Source organism: Diospyros lotus, chromosome 1, assembly GCF_014633365.1.
Source record: "Diospyros lotus cultivar Yz01 chromosome 1, ASM1463336v1, whole genome shotgun sequence".
NCBI classification, from domain to species: Eukaryota; Viridiplantae; Streptophyta; class Magnoliopsida; order Ericales; family Ebenaceae; genus Diospyros; species Diospyros lotus.
In genome coordinates this window covers 18,010,385-18,027,369 of record NC_068338.1, presented here as the reverse complement: position 1 = coordinate 18,027,369, position 16,985 = coordinate 18,010,385, and the positions used below count along the sequence as shown (strand labels likewise).

At 40.4% G+C, this 16,985-nt stretch overlaps 1 protein-coding gene across 1 annotated transcript in view; it reads left to right on the top strand.

Moving 5' to 3' along the window:
- Positions 1 to 1,268: 1,268 nt before the first annotated feature.
- LOC127801680 (uncharacterized) overlaps positions 1,269 to 16,985 on the top strand; it is an 87,912-nt gene continuing 72,195 nt past the window's right edge. The window contains exons 1-4 of the mRNA XM_052337016.1: positions 1,269 to 1,527; positions 3,422 to 4,138; positions 5,284 to 5,490; positions 5,607 to 5,918. Coding sequence (XP_052192976.1) covers positions 1,363 to 1,527; positions 3,422 to 4,138; positions 5,284 to 5,490; positions 5,607 to 5,918 — 1,401 coding nt within the window. The 5' untranslated portion in view covers positions 1,269 to 1,362. The remainder of the gene's footprint in view (positions 1,528 to 3,421; positions 4,139 to 5,283; positions 5,491 to 5,606; positions 5,919 to 16,985) is intronic.

The window sequence follows — 16,985 nt, the reverse complement described above, 5'->3', positions numbered from 1 at the left end:
AGACATTTATTTCAAATCGATCTGAATTCTCTCCAAGACATTCTCGAACCAAAAGAGCTTCCATTGCATACATTCTTTGCTTACAGTATAACAAGAGAGAGTATACCTTATTTTCACGGCTTTTAAATCTTTGTATTTGTGAGAAGTCTTTTTATTATTGTGTGCTTTATTGTAAGCTTCTTTGAGTGTTTCAAACCTAGTTTGTTGTGAGCTATTTGTGGTTTGTGTTTGAGCCATGAAAAAGCACTTATAAAGGTTTTAGCTAATCATGATAAAAGCGGTGTAAAAAAGGTTTTGGATTAGCTTTTTAAAAGTTATATATTAAGTTAGTTGAAAAATCTTTAATGAGAAGTTGAGATAGTAGACGTAAGCAATGGTGTAGAATCACTATAAACATTGTGTTATGTATTCTTTAAATTCTTTTATTTTCAATGAATTTAAATTGTATCTTTGGGTGAGCTTAAGTCACCCCCTCTTAAACTAACGATTTCTTTTGCAACGATTAGGGTTTGAGAATTGAGAGTTAAGGTTGAGCCAAGCCAATGGAGATGCTCGTTGACTCACTGCTCTACTCATTGGTCGTCTACTGCGTGGTCTAGTTTGAGACTTTGAGTTTTAGAGTTGAGGTTGAGTTGTTGTTGGGGAGAATCAGAGATGGTCACTAGTCCCGCTTGCTTAGTTTGGTTTACAACTCAATAGAAATAAAAAGTGAAAAAATGAGAAGTCAAAAATTTAAGAAGATGTGAAGGATTAAAGGGTATTTTGAAAATTAAAATATATTTTGTTAATAAATCATACCGAGTCAATTTTGATTTTTGATTTTGTGTCGATCTATGTAGACGCTTTCTTATAGAGTTGATTTTGAGTTTTTTTCAGGTTGACCCGTTATCAATTTGAACCTAATAAGTTTTTATTGGGTCGACCTAATAACGATCTAAGCCCACTAATTTTCTGTTGATTTTGATTTGGATTGTCGGGTCAAATAATTTATTTATAACTCTAACGATAAATTATTCTATTCTTAGATCTATAATAATAATTATTGAAATAGCAACAAACAATGGTTGTTTTTGTATTTTTTATTTTATATATTTATCACATTATAATTTTTGATAAATTTTTAAAAATGGATTAAATTACAACAAAATTAAATATAAAAATTAATGTATCATAAAATATAAAATTTATAGACTAAAATATAATTGACACCTTTAAATAAATTCTCATTCGCAAATGAATTATAAATTTCAAATTTATTCGTTCTCAACCTCCTTGCAGCACAGAGCATTTCTCCAAAGCGCTGCCGAAGGCCTCCATACAAAGAGATACCATTGAATCCGAAAACCTTGTACTGATCCTGCAATGGCAGTCGACGCGAACTTTGTGTCGCTGTTCGAGAAGTTGAAAGTGGAAGATCCATGTCTGCCGCCGAGGCCTTGGGAGTCGATCCCTTCCGAGAGCGGCCCTCCTCACTCCTCCGACACTCAAAACCCTCGGCCTCCTTTGTACCACACTCCCATTGTCTCCGTAAGTCCAAATCACTTGCTTTTTTTTTTCTCCCTCTGAATCGTTAACAATTCCGTCCATTTCACATGACAATCTACGCAATTTATTCACACTCCTATTGGTTGTTTGTTTGGTCGTCGTCCTATTTTTTCTGGGAATTCTATGTTTGTGAGCAATTCATCACCTCTGTTGAAAAAGTGAGCTATATAGCCTACTAACAACTTCTGAACTATGCAATATTGGTAATGGGGGTACGCACATTAGATGGTTGGACTCACTTAGTTACCATTCTATTCTACTCCCTCTACTTCTTCTCTCCATAGAAGTGCTGAAGGAGTTGTTGTAATAAGTGTGACGAAGACGGGTTTGAAATGAATTTAGTTCAGTATTTGTCAAAAAAAGATTAATCACACAGCAATTACATTATTTGAAGTTAAAGCAAGCATGAAAAGTGGCACGGCTTCAAAAATTGGGAACATCAAATTCTTCAGCTCCTTTTGTTCATTAGCATGGACGACATGCTTCTGAAAAATGTAACGTTTATTTTGAGCTTGTATTTGTGGGGGTTTTCTTTTATGAACTGCCTATTGTTTGTTTACTTCATATTCATTTTGGCATGGTATTAAGCTACATGATCCATGGTTATGAATCGGCTAATATTATGTGAATTTTAAACAACCAAATTTAACTTTTCATGAAGGAAGTGAAACTTTTGGACATTAGTTGATTCACTTTGCATGCCAAACACTTTTATTTGACTATTTTCTAGATGGGATTATTCTAAACCAGGATGAATTGCAAAAATGGAACAACTAAAAGTTATTGCGTTAAGTCCAGTAGGTCCAAGTTCCTATGCTAATATAGCTTCCTTTTTTTTATCTCCCCCCCCCCCCCTGACATCCTCCAGGCTCGCTCAAGAAATGGGTAGGAGGTCAAATGAGAATGATGTCCGTCAAAAAGAGCTTTTTTAGCTTGATCATTCTATGAGGCTAAATGTAAAATGGATTTTTCTTTGAATATCTTGCGGAGTGAGTTCTGTTGAAAGAGAATTTTTGTTTAGGCAGTCTTATTTTACTCCATTTTGACTTGTGATAACCTAAGTGAGGTCAGGTTGTGACCTTGGGGTGTGACCTGAATGTGTGTTGAGGTGGGGGAGGGGCAGGGAAGGGGGAGGGGAGTTGGTGAATCCCCTACTTCTCTAGTATTTGGTGTCTTGTCATATTCTGAGTATGTTTATCCTTATTTTTGGTGTATAATGGGTAAGTTAATGCAGCTTTTTTTCTATTAGGGAAGAACTTGCTTGTATCTAATATAGCATCGTGTTAGAAGGTTTAATCCTTTCTGTGTTATGTGGCACATCTCTGCACAAGAAGAACAACAAAGTGTTTCAACAGTTTAGAGTGGTTGATTTTTTGTCTTAAAGGGAACCATTCTCATCCCTGTTTTTGTGGGTGCACTAGAGCTTTTCTTCATTTTTAGATGATTTATCTTTCTATATAGCCTCTTAACTCGTTCTATTGTACAATTTATGGCACATTTCATGCAGTATATTACTTATCAAAAAACAAGCATTCATATATATTCTGTATGTATAAAAGTGGTGTCCAACACATGTGTCCCTAGTGCAGTTTCTGCCTAGGAGAACTGTTAATGTAGTAGATACCTATCTTCATTCTTTCTTGTGAAGCCCATGACCCAAATTTATGCAATAGTAGTGCATGTTCAGACAGCATTTGTTATCGCCTTAGGATGCAGGTGCAGCACCCTTTCCATTCACACATGCAGATGTTGCGATATTCTGTCCCAATCATGTCTTACTCTAGCTTTTTGGGCACTTTGGTCCTGCTGCAGTTAGAATTGTTTACATTCTTGTTAAAGTTATAAATATAAACCTTTTGTGTTATTTTTACTGCAGGAGGCAAGTTTGGTAAGGTTGGTAATGAATGCCCTGCAAGGTATAGAATCAGCTCTTGTAGCCATTGAAAAGATCTTCGCAACATTCTATTCTTATCCAGCTGACAGAACCTTCCATAGAATTTCCAGTTTGTGGAATCGTTCATCAAGCACTCTTGCATTGGGACAAATATTGAAATCCATAGGTCAATATGGTTGTGTAGTGTTTCTTCTCCGTAAATTTGTGGATCATTTTTCTGACTGTAGTGTGGATGAAACTTCAAGTTGCAATAAGCTTAAGCATTTAGAAGCAGAGGAAAATCATAATGGTTGCCAAGATCAAGGAGAATGCCAACCATACAGTCTTGTTAATCATGCATTTGCTGTTGCTGTAAGAAAGATTTTGGAAGGTTATTTATGTGCATTGGATACACTACCTGCATCTGTGGGTTTTAGACGATCATTGAAGGCTGTTGATAAGGCTTCTTCATGCAGTTCTTTTGAAGTAGGCTGTTTCATGAGCTCAGTGCATTCTGAAATTACCCTATTGGAGGTTTACCTGCACACTGAGGAGTTGAGAACTAGAATTGAAGCGACTGGAAATATCTGTAATATATGTGATGTAGCTCTTTGCTTTACAGAATCATCTTTTGAAGGGCTAATTGATAAAGCGAACTTAGAGTTTCTTAACTTCCCAAGAGGTGGAGATCTGCTTACTTATTTGTATTCACAACTAAGGGTCAGAAACTGAGCATTGTTCAATTTTTTTATTTGTTCGTTTCTTGACTTATTGATCATACAATCATTCTTCAACTAATATATATATATATATATATATATTACTGTGTGCTTGTCAACTGATTATTGTTGGTTCCATGTTGGTTTTCTAGTCGTAGCTTTTGATATCACATACTTGATAACATATTGTTTTTGTTGTTAATATGTTATGTCTACTAGTACCAGTGGGTTTGGCATTGCTTTTTTAAGATTTTCCGTCATCTTATAATTTTCAAAACACACTGTTAAAAAATACTATGCATGTATTACATTAGTTTATGTTCTACATAAATGTGTATGTACATGTACACAATTTATATTTTAAAGTCTTTATTTGTAATAGTATGTGTATCTATTTGGGTCAATAAATTTGTGATATGGATATAAATAAAGGGTGGAAGAAAGTGGAGTTTGAGAAATGACAACTGTTAAACTGAGGGAATAGGTGGGATCATTCTTTCCTGATTTTCAATAACTAGAAGTTTGGAACATGCTATTTTCAACCCTCATTAACATCTGCCTCTCATTTGAATCCCTTTCTGGTAGTACTTGAATTAACAATTGATAATTTCGACTTGTCCATAAGTGCCATTCTCTGAACAGAATGGAATATCTTGGACTTGCTGCCTGGTATGGGAAGGGTTATTGACCATAGTTTATGTTAGCAAACGTTTCACCTCATTATCTATTATGTGAGGTAGGTCACCCTTGAGTAAGGTGGACATTTTCTAAACTTTTTTACCTTTTTTCTAGGTAGCTGAAATATATGGGTGATAGAGTACAGCAAGTGAACAATGTCCACAGATATGTACTGTGGTTTCTCTTAGAAGACAAGAATGTCTGAAAGCCAAACAGCTATCCTTTACCTTTTCAGCATCATTAATGAAAAGACAAGTATGATTGAAACCTGTTAATGTATGATTGTGCAGTTTAATACTCTTCACATAGGGATTGCTACTAATTTTCCTTGGTGATTGAAATATATGTTGTAAAAATTTTACATTGATTGCTTAAGACTTTATTTTTTTTCATTCTTTTAATGCTCCTTAATTTTCTATAGTTTTCTATGTTTCTTCTTATCTGTGTTTTTGGAATTTTTCTCTGTAGGTTGCTGATCCTGTCCATAGTGCTCTCCTCAAGTTTCTCTTTCTTCATTCATGTGAACCATACTGTGAATTTATTAGATCGTGGATTTATGAAGCCAAAATTAGTGATCCGTACAACGAATTTGTAGTCGACTATGTTGAAAATTCACCATCTTATTTACCCAGTGAAGCTGGAAGTTCTAGTGATGTTCTGTCGGCAACTATTAGGGTAATGAGATGATATGACTTATTAGTTTCACATTTCAGTCTAGAGGCTGTTCTTTCACCGTTTACTTTTTGTGTCTTCCTCACGTGCTCTTGCAATATGTAATTTTTCTGTTTCAGGAACGAGATGGAGTTGTCGTTCCTTGTTTCCTGAAAGATTTTTTGGTTCCTCTTTTCAGAGCTGGCCAGCAGCTTCAAGTGCTAACAAAATTGATTGAATTATGTAGTTATGCTGATAGTGGAAACCATACTTATGAGGGTATCCTTACCCATTGGAATGATTTCTCAAGTGATTATCAATCTTTTGCATCTCCATTAACTTTTAACAGAGGAACCATAGAAGCTTTAGTACTTGCGAGGAACAATTATTACAAGAAGATGCTAGAAAAACTTGACGTCATTTTGACAAAGCCAGAAATCAGATACCAACAGGTATTTTTATCACAATGAATACCATTTTTAATGCTTAATGAACTTGGTGGTTAATATTTTAAGTAGCAGTAAAATATGTGATTAGTTTTTTAAAGCAGTTTTTTTCATACTAGTTTTTAAGTTGAAATGTTCTTGACAAAGTTAAATCAGCAATTTTTTTGGACTGGATTTATGGCACTGGAAAGTGTGCTGTTTCCTGAAAATGGAATTCTGAACTTATGAGATACATTATTTGCTTCCTTCTCCCATGCATTTTAATTGAAATGCATAGTTCAGTATCTTATGGTTGATGATTTTAGGTATTGGCTAGGTTTGGGCTGTATTGAGGGGACTAAAATTTGGGGACTGTGTTGTGGGATATTCTGGGAAGATGTTTCCAAAGTAGTACTACATGCAATTGTTCATAGTTTGGAGGATGAGGTTTCTTGGTGTGATATTTGCTGATAGTGTATCATTAGGGATCTGTTTAGTTGTTGAAAATGATTTCCAGTTTTCTACCTCCAATTTTGTATAAAATCTCTAGTTTCCGTTTTCCTTAGAAAACTTGAGAAACATGTTCAAATGTTAGAAGTACAGAATGCTAATATCCAATCTGCAAAATTGGAACACATGTTCAAAAAAGATGAGATTTGGGAAACTTGTGTTAGAGAAGGAGATGAAGATGATTTGGGGAAAATTTTGTAGAGAACAGTGTTTCCCAAATCTCCAAATTAGTAAAGAAAATTTGGAAAACACATTTTAAGAGTTTTCGAAATTTAGTACAATTTTGGAGAATTGCCTTTCCTGATTCTCCATTTTATCTGTGGAAATTTTGTATTAGAACAAGTTTTCAAAATTTTCTTTTTTTGTGGAGTAATTTTCTGGTGGGGCTGTTTTCCACAACTAAACGGCCCCTACTTTTTCTTTTTTGGGATATATTGCTTAGTGGAATTTACACATTTGTGAGGTGGAGTTGGTGGTCTCTTGAGCTTTTTATTGATGTGGGAGAGCTAATAATTTTGTCTTCTCAGGTTGTACTTTTGAGGATAAATAGTGGCTCTGGGAACTGAAACATTGGAGATTAGATCTGCAAAACTATATTTGTCAGCCTTCGGTTCATAGTCTGGAGATAAGTGTCAAGCCCTTGAAGCAGGGTTTGACAATGGCTGAAATTCTGAAAGGAATTTCCGTCTAGAACAGAAAGATAAGAAGAGATGGAGAGATAGAGAAAGAGGAAGAGAGAGAGAGAGAGAGAGAGAGAGAGAGAGAGAGAGAGAGAGAACGAAGAGGCGGGAGAGTTTGTTTTTCAGTCAAAAACTGATTACTTCTTCTACAACAGCCTACTTATTAGGCGTAGCTCTCCTAGTGCCTTCCCTCCAATTACAACTCCCTGCCCATTAGTTATTTAACTACCTGAGCCTTTATTACAATTATGCCCCATGTCCTAACAAACTCCCCCCCCCCCCCCACCCCCAATGAAATAATTATTGTCTTCAAGAATGTCAAAGAATACTGATAACGCGGGAAACTGCTTCAATACATCTAGTAAGTACTCCCAAGTAGGCTGGTTTGGAGGTAGGTGAGACCACCGAATCAATACTTGCGTAATAAGGGCTGTACCTTGATATGTCACCCTTCTGTCCGCAACAGCCTGGGTTTCAACTGCCACTTCTTCCTCTTTGATAGTTGGTAATACCTGACTGACTTCTACTTCAGATTCATCCTCCAAATTAGGTAACGAGGAACTGACTGGCACATGAGGTCTGACTGCCTTCTTCAATAATGACACATGGAATATGGGGTGGATCTTAACTTTTGCAGGTAATTGCAGCCTATATGCCACCTCACCAACCTTAGGCAGTATAGTATAGGGTCCAAAATACTTTGGGCCAAAGTCAGACACATAACTCTTGGTGAAAACAGTTTGTAAAAAATGCTTCACCTTAAGGAACACCTGATCTCCTACTGCAAAAGTTCGAGTACTTCTCCTTTTATTAGCAGAATGTTCCATACGATTTCGAGCTGTTAAGAGCTCTCTCTTTAATTCAGCCAAAACCTTTCTCTGGTCCTGAAAGTAGTGCTGCACATTAGCCAAAGTAGCTGAGGTCCTTGTAGTAGTTGGTAGTAGGGGTGGACAATACCCAAATAAAGATTCAAAAGGGCAGTGCTTAATAGCTGTATGATAGGTGGAATTATACCACCACTGGGCTAGAGACAACCACTTATGCCAGCTCCTAGGCCTCACAAAACACATGCATTGAAGATAACCTTCCAAATATTGATTCACACATTTCGTTTGCTCATCTGTCTCTAGGTGATAGGCAATTGAGAAGTGCAGCCCCACGCCCATACTCCTGAACAATTCTTGCCAAAAGGAGCTTGTAAATATTTTATCCCTATCCGACACCACCCTCTTGGGAATTCCATGGAACTTCCCTACTGAATCCAAGAACACCCTGGCCACCTTTGAAGCTGAAAAAGGGTGTGTGAGGCTAATGAAATGGGCAAATTTAGTTAACCTATCGATAATCACCAAAATTGTATCCTTACCCTTAGATTTAGGCAACCCTTCGATGAAATCCATCGAAATATCTTCCCACGCTTGCTCCAGTATGGGAAGTGGCTGTAACAACCTTGGCACGACCACTGTTTCATGTTTACAACACTGGCAAATTCACACTACAATACCTACCTGTCACAGAACCAAGGCCGACCAAGGCCAATTTTGTTGCGGATTTATTTACTTTGTTGTTTCTCTTTATTGTTCGATTGTAATTCTTTTTTTCCCAGCTGTTAGTTAGTTATAGAGAATACCCAGTTGTAAGGATGGCTAGGATAAGACAAAATAGTTGGTTATGAGGGCTGTGATCCGCTGTGGCAGCACCCTAGGATAGCTATATAAGCTCAATCTTTCCCTGTATGACACTATCGATTATCAAAAGAAGAATACAGTTCTTATTCTCTCTCAACTTCTCTCACTCTTTCTTTCTCTTGTTCTCTTTCAATCTCTTCCCTTCCTCCCTCAATTCTCTAGCTTCCTCATCCAATACCCATCAAACTAGAAGGTTAATTATCGTCACATTTCATAGCTGTGACATTTGGTATCAGAGCATCGATTTTGGCAGCGGAGTAACCTCACGAGAGAAATGGCCAAAGGAACTTGCATGAAGAATATGGAGTCACAACTCTAGCAAGTCACTTCGACCATGGGGGAGTTCCAACATTGCGTGGATTGTTTGGAACTAGGATCTGAGAAGAATTACGAGGCTATCGGAGGACTGGAGCGTAGGCTCAAAGGTGGTTTGAATCAGATGAGGGAAGATATCAACCAGATGAGAGAAGAGATGGGGAATCAACTTCAGCGATTCATGCTGATGTTCACCCAGCAAAACTAGGTAAGAATAGCCCCTGACTTCCCTCTTAGAACTAAAACAAAACCTATTTTACATAATGAAAGGATGAACCAAGGAAATGGTGCTTCAGAGGTTGAGGTTGAGAAGGACGATGAGATCGAAATTGAAACAAGGAGAGGAATGGAGGACAGGCTTGCTCCACCTCAACCAAGATTCCCCATGCCTCGAATGGAGATCCCGGTATTTGAGGGAACTAATCCTAGGTGGTGGATTAGGAAGTGTGAGCGGATGTTCAAATGGTATAATGTGCCTGCAGAAAGAAGGGTGGCCTTGGCTGCTTCTTACTTTGACGATATGGTGGATGCATGGTTCCTTGGGTGGACCTAAACGAGGGAGAATTATACTTGGAGGGAATTTTCAAAAAAGCTATGTGAAAGGTTCGGGGAGAGGACCATGTCGGACACTATAGAGGAATTCAATAAGTTAAGACAAGTGGGGAATGTGGGGTCTTACTTGAGATGTTTTGAGGAGTTGAGGTCCTTAATGAGTAACAATGACCCCCATCTGTCGAAAGCTTACTTTGTTTCTAGCTTCCTTAGCGGCCTCAATGAGGATTTGCGGCCAATGGTAAAAATGATAAGGCCTTGGACAGTGGAACAAGCTGCGGAGAGTGCCAAGTTGCAGGAGCTGGTGGTTGAAGCCCTTATGAAAAAGCAGAGACAACAACATAAAGTGACGTCCGGGGGAAATTGGCAGCAAGGGACTTATAGAGACCCGATGAAAGGAACTACAGGGGGAAGAAATGTTAGTGGTCCGTATCAAAGGGGACGGTTGGAGGAGCCTAAGAGGCAACCCGACACATGTTACAGGTGTGGTGATAGGTACTATCCCGGGTACCAATGCAAACGCCAACTGTTACTGCTGGAAGGAGATAGGGATGGTGAACTAGAGGCGAAAGAAGTAGCAGAAGAAGAAGACTTCAGGGAACCTAGAGGGGAGAATGATGGAGAAATATCCCTCCATGCCCTCAAGGGGATCACCAACAACAAGATAATTAAGGTTGAAGGGAAGGTGAAGGAAGGTAGCTTGTCAATTTTGATTGACAGTGGGAGCACACATAATTTCCTTGACGATAGCACCGCTAGGAAGCTAAAGTGCCAACTCACTGGGACACTGCCCTTGAGTGTGGTCGTTGCTAATGGAAATCGGGTGTTGAGTGATTCTGCCTGCCTGGGTTTCATATGGGAAATGTAGGAAGAAAAATTTGAGGCAGACCTTCGATTGTTGCAACTAGGAGAGTGCGATGTGGTGTTAGGAGTGGATTGGATGAAGGGGGTGAGTCCCATAAGCTTTGATTTCAACCAAATGGAAGTCTCCTTTGAAAAATAAGGGAGAAGGATGATGCTTACAAGTGGGCAAGAGGTTGCTACTTGCAAGATGATTACAGGTAAGAGGCTGCAAAGGGTCCTCAAGAGCAAATGGAGTCAGTTCACACAGTTGTTTTCCATTGTGGAAGTGGAGGAGAATCCTAATAGGGAAGGGTTGGGGGAGCTACAACTCACTGTCAGCCACTAGCAAGAGGGTGCTGACCAGGTATGCACACTACCCTTTATTGATGAATTGTTGGTAGACTTTAAGGACCTCTTTGTGGAACCAAAGACCCTTCCTCCTAACCGAACTTTGGACCATGCCATTAACCTAAAACTGAATGTAGAGCCAGTCAATGTTAGGTCATACCATTATGCCCCCGTTCAAAAAACTGAAATCGAAAGGATGGTAAAAGAGATGATGAGCCAATTCTTCATTAGACTAAGCCAAAGCCCCTTTGCTTCCCCCGTCCTATTGGTAAAGAAAAAAGATGGCACTTGGTGCTTTTGTGTAGATTATCGCCAACTTAACTCTCTAACCATCAAAGATAAGTTCCCCATACCCCTTGTTGAAGACCTTATGGATGAGCTACACCAAGCCAAGTTCTTTTCCAAGCTGGATTTGCATTCGGGCTATCACTAAATAAGGATGAAGCCCAAGGACATCCACAAAACGGCCTTCCGAACACACCATGGTCATTTTGAGTTCTTGGTGATGCCCTTTGGGCTCACCAACGCCCCAGCCACTTTCCAATCTCTAATGAACCGGATATTTGAACCCTATCTAAGAAAGTTCATCCTTGTGTTCTTTGATGACATCCTTGTATATAGCCCCACCTTAGACCAACGCCTCATCCACCTAAGAACCACTCTTGAGGTCCTTAGAAGAAACCAGCTATTCATCAAAAGATCTAAATGTGCATTTTGCTAGAACCAAGTGGAATACTTGGGACACTTAATTTTAGAGGAGGGAATCAGCACCGATCCAAGAAAGGTGGAGGCTATGCTCAGTTGGCCAAAACCCACTACAATAAGAGCTTTGAGGGGATTTTTAGGGCTTACTGGTTACTACCGCAGGTTTGTTAAAGGGTATGGGGTCATGAGCAAACCACTTACAAACTTGTTAAAGAAGGGAAACTTCCGGTGGGGATCGGAGGCAGATTCTGCTTTCAAAGAGCTGAAGGTGGCAATGAGCAGGGTACCCACACTAGGATTGCCGGACTTCAAGAAGCCTTTTGTGCTTGAGACGGATGCTTGTGGAGTTGGGATAGGCGCAGTTCTGATGCAAGATGGAAGGCCATTGGCTTTTCTAAGCCAAGCCCTCAGTCCTAAACACCTTGGACTGAGCGTTTATGAGAATGAGTTCTTGGCTGTGGAAAAATGGCGCCATTATTTGGAGGCGGGAAGGTTTATAATCAAGATGGATCACGAGTCTTTGAAGTTCTTGCACTAACAAAAGCTTCAAACTCAACTTCAAAAGAAGGGGATGGCCAAACTAATGGGGTTGGACTACTCTATTCAATATAAGAAAGGGAAGGAGAACCTAGCAGCAGATGCATTATCCAGGTGCCAAGAGGAAGCAAATGCAGCCGCCTTGACTCTGGTAATTCCCGAATGGTGTAAGGCCACAGCTATGAGGGAGATGCCCATATTAAAGGCTTGCTGGAAAAATTGGCTCTGGGAAGTAGGGAGGCAGAAGGATATATGATGGTAGATGGATTGTTGAGATATAAAGGCAGGATAGTAATAGGCCACAAGGAGGAGCTTAAGAGGAAAATTTTGCAGTCACTTCATGAGTCTCCTTTAGGGGGACATTCGGGCATCCAAAACACCTACTTGAGGTTGCGATAGCTATTCCACTGGCCGGGGCTTAGGGTGACGGTTAAGGACTTTGTTTTGGGGTGTGATACATGTAAGAGGTGCAAACATGAGAATGTGGCGTATCTAGGACTTCTGCAGCCACTGCCCATTCCAGAACAGTCATAGACAAGTGTGTCCATGGATTTCATCGAAGGACTGCCACGATCCGAGGGCAAGGATTGTGTAATGGTGATTGTCGACAGGCTGCCCAAGTTTGCACACTTTGTGGGGCTAGCACACCCTTACACAGCCCAAGAAGTGGCTAGGGTGTTCACGGACTGGGTAGTAGTAATGCATGGGGTACCTAAGGCAATCATATCAGATCGGGATAAGATCTTTACTAGCCACTTTTGGAGGGAGTTAATGAAAAACATGGGTACGAAACTCAACCTATCAACTGCCTATCACCCTCAATCTGATGGGCAGACAGAAAGGGTGAACCAAAGCCTCGAAACCTACCTTCGCTGCGTGTGTTTGCTGCAACCTAAGAGTTGGCATAGGTGGTTAGCTCTAGCACAATGGTGGTGCAATTCCAACCACCATGCATCTATAAAGATGTCGCCCTTTGAAGCTGTAGTCGGGTTTAAACCTCCAATTCTACCAGCCACTGAAGAGTGCACCTCAGCTGCCGCAGTTGAGGAGTATTTCCAGCAAAGGAGAGGGGTGATACAACAACTCAAGCAGGAGTTGGCATTAGCCTAAAACCAAATGAAGCATCAGGCTGATAGGAGGAGGACTGACTGAGAATTTGAAGTAGGGGAGAATGTTTATCTATGACTGAGGTACCCCCATCTTAAGTCCATCTCTCAAGGACCAGTCTCTAAACTCAGCCCTAAATACTTCGGGCCCTTCCCCATAACAGCTAGGGTAGGCAAGGTGGCTTACCGTTTGCAACTTCCCGAAGGATCCAACATCCATCTGGTCTTCCATGTTTCCCTACTAAAGAAGTCAATGGGACAGGAACGAGTGAACCCAAGATTACCCGTTTTGCCCAGGGAGAAGGCAGTCACGAAGGAGCTAGAGGCTATAATGGACAAAAGAGTCATCTACCACCAAGGGGCCCTCTTATTCAGGTGTTGGTCAGATGGCATGGAGGATCCATGAGAGAGGACACCTGGGAGTACCTTCCCCAACTACTACAACAATTTCCCTGAATCGCCAGCCTTTTAAACATTTCTCGAGGACAAGAAATTGCTGAAGAGAGGGGTATTATCACAGAACCAAGGCCGGCCAGGGCTAATTTTGTTGCGGATTTATTTACTTCGTTGTTTCTCTTTATTGTTCGATTGTAATTCTCTTTTTCCCAGCTGTTAGTTAGTTATAGAGAATATCCAGCTGTAAGGATGGCTAGGATAAGACAAAATAGTTGGTTATGAGGGTTGTAATCCACTGTGGCAGGACCCTAGGACAGCTATATAATCTCAATCTTTCCCTATATGACACTATCGATTATCAATAGAAGAATACAGTCCTTATTCTCTCTCAATTTCTCTCACTCTCTCTTTCTCTCGTTCTCTTTCAATCTCTTCCCTTCCTCCCTCAATTCTCTAGCTTCCTCATCCAATACCCATCGAACTAGAAGGTTAATTATCGTCACATTCCATAGTTGTGACAATACCTTACCACCTCCCTTTTCAACCCCGACCAATAGAAAAACCCCCTAATCCAATGATAAGTTGCCTGCACTCCTGAATGCCCACCTACTGCTGAATCATGCATGGCTTGCATGATTCTTGATTTTAGCTGCTCATCATTTCCAATCACAATTCTGTCCTTGTAGTGAATTACTCCATTGGTTAGTGTATAACCATTTTGATTATGGGGATGGACAGCTAATTGAGGCAGTAACTCCTGTAACAAGGCTGTATTAACGTAGCTGTCCACAACCTCTTTAATCCACTTCGGAGTTATAGCTGTGACAGCCTTACAAGACCCCTTTTCTTCTCTTCTTGATAGGGCATCCGCCACCATATTCTCCTTCCCTTTCATGTACTGAATTGTATCGTCCAATCCTAGGAGCTTAAGACCTATTTCCTTTGCAAATGGGTGTGCATTCTTTGTTGAAGTAAGAACTGTAGACTCTCATGGTTGGTGCGAATTATAAAAGGATTGTTTTCCAAGTAGTGTCTCCACCTATCCACTGCCACCAACACTGCAATTAACTTCTTATCATATATACTCAACCCCAAATGCTTAGGAGCCAGCCCTTGACGAATGTAAGCCAATGGCCGCCCCTCTTGCATCAGCACGACCCCCACCCCACTGTCAGATGCATCAGTTTCCACCACAAAGGTCTTCGAGAAATCTAGTAATGGCAACATTGGAGATTGAGTCATGGCTTTTTTAAGAGCTCCAAAAACTACCTCAGCTCTAGGATTCCAATGGAAATTATCTTTACGCAACAACTCCGTTAAAGGTTGATTGATTATCCCATAATTTTGGATCTGTAATAACCAGGCAGTTCTAGAAATCCCCTCAACTCCTTAGCAGTTACAGGTCTTTGCCAGCTCACCATTGCTTCTATCTTCTTCACGTCAGTGCTGACTCCCTGTTCAGAAATAATATGGCCCAAGTATTCCACCTCTTTCTTAGCAAATGTACACTTAGACAACTTGACATATAATTGATTAAACCTAAGGATTTCAAAGGCTGTTCGAAGGTGGGCTAAGTGTTGGTCCAAATTTGGGCTATAGACAAGTATATCGTCAAAGAAAACCAGTATAAATTTTCTCAAATAAGGGTTGAATATGTGGTTCATTAAGGATTGGAATGTGGCGGGAGCGTTAGTGACGCCGAAAGGCATAATAGTGAATTCATAAAGGCCTTGATGTATGCGAAATGCTATCTTAGGTATGCCGGATGGGTGCATCCTGATTTGATGATACCCAGCTCAAAGGTCTAATTTCAAAAAGATAACTGCATCATTGAGTTTATCAAGCAAATCCTCAATGATGGGAATAGGAAATTTGTTTTTAATGGTGATGGAATTTAATTGTCTATGGTCTACACAGAAACGCCAAGTGCCATCCTTTTTCTTAACAAAGAGCACGGGTGAAGCATAGGGACTGTGGCTTGGTTCTCAATTTCGGTCTTCTGCACTGGTGCATAATGATAGGATTGGACATTTACAGGTTCAACATTGTGTTTAATGTGTATGGAATGGTCAAAAGGTCTTTGGGGTGGTAGGGATGTAGGTTCCAGGAATAAGTCCTTAAATTCAGTCAATAATAAGTGCAAATTGTAACAAGTGGTTACCATATTCAGTAGTAAGTTCAATTCGGCCTCCACATTGGCTGCTTGATCCTCCACCTACACACTTCTTAGAGAGTATAGATGGGTGATTTGCCCATTGTCCTTTTGTATCAATTTCTGTAATCTCCTTCCTGAAATTAGCTTGCATTCTCCTTGTTCCAAATTCCCTATCAAAGTCAGCTTTCTTCCCTCAACCTCCACGGTAACGTCCAACTTATTAAAGTCAAATGTTAACGGGCTGATAGTTTTCATCCAATTGATCCCGAAGACTGTCACACCCCCCTAACTCTAGCACTCTAAGATCGGCCACAAACTCCACTCCTTGCATGACCCAAGTAAAATTACAACACTTGTGGTGGCTATACATCTTATTACCATTTGCTACTGCCACCGATAGGGGAATCGTCTTTGTCATCTTACAATTGAGGCTTACGGCAGTAGCTTTACTTAGGAAGCTATGAGTGCTGCTGCTGTCAATTAACACCGCCAATCTCTTCTTTCCCACTTGGCCTTTCACCTGGATAATCCTTCCAATGGAGCCACCTTTTAAGGCATGAAAGGAGATCTGGCCGCCTTCATCTCCATGACCTTCTTCTCCTATATGCTCCTTCTCCATGACTTCTTTCAACAGCTCCTCCTCTGCTTCATTGTCCTCACTCGACCCTTCCATCTTCAACATCAATCTTCGGCACTGATGTCTAGGGCCGTATTTTTCACCGCACTTGAAGCATAAACCCAGTTGCCTCCTTTGTTCCATTGTTGCATTCTTATTACTTCCTGCATTCATACCATTCTTGGGTCCTCCTTGGCCAACCACTCCCATTGCCGACCTCGAATGTTCCCCCGCAGGAAAGCTTGTACCCTTTCCCTGCTGTGCTCCTTAATGATTCCACAACCTGTTCTTCTTGAACACTTCTTCCCAGGTTAGTTCCTGCAAGCGGGCCTTCTCCGCCGCTTGTTTAACTATTGTCGGTGCCAACATTTTCACTACTGATCGCAGGTCATCCCTTAGGCCGCTGATAAAACTTGAAACGAAGTAGGCCACTCTGACAAGCTGTGATGGGCAATTCTGATCACTGCCCTTAATTCCTTAAACCTTCTCAAGTACTCCTCTACCGACCCTTGTTGCCGCAGCTTATTGAATTCTTCTATCGTGTCGGTCATATTCTTTTCTCTGAACCGGCCACACAATTCCTCCGCAAAAGTTCCCCACTACACCTGTGGCCCTTTTGACTACCTCCAATTTTGATTCCAGG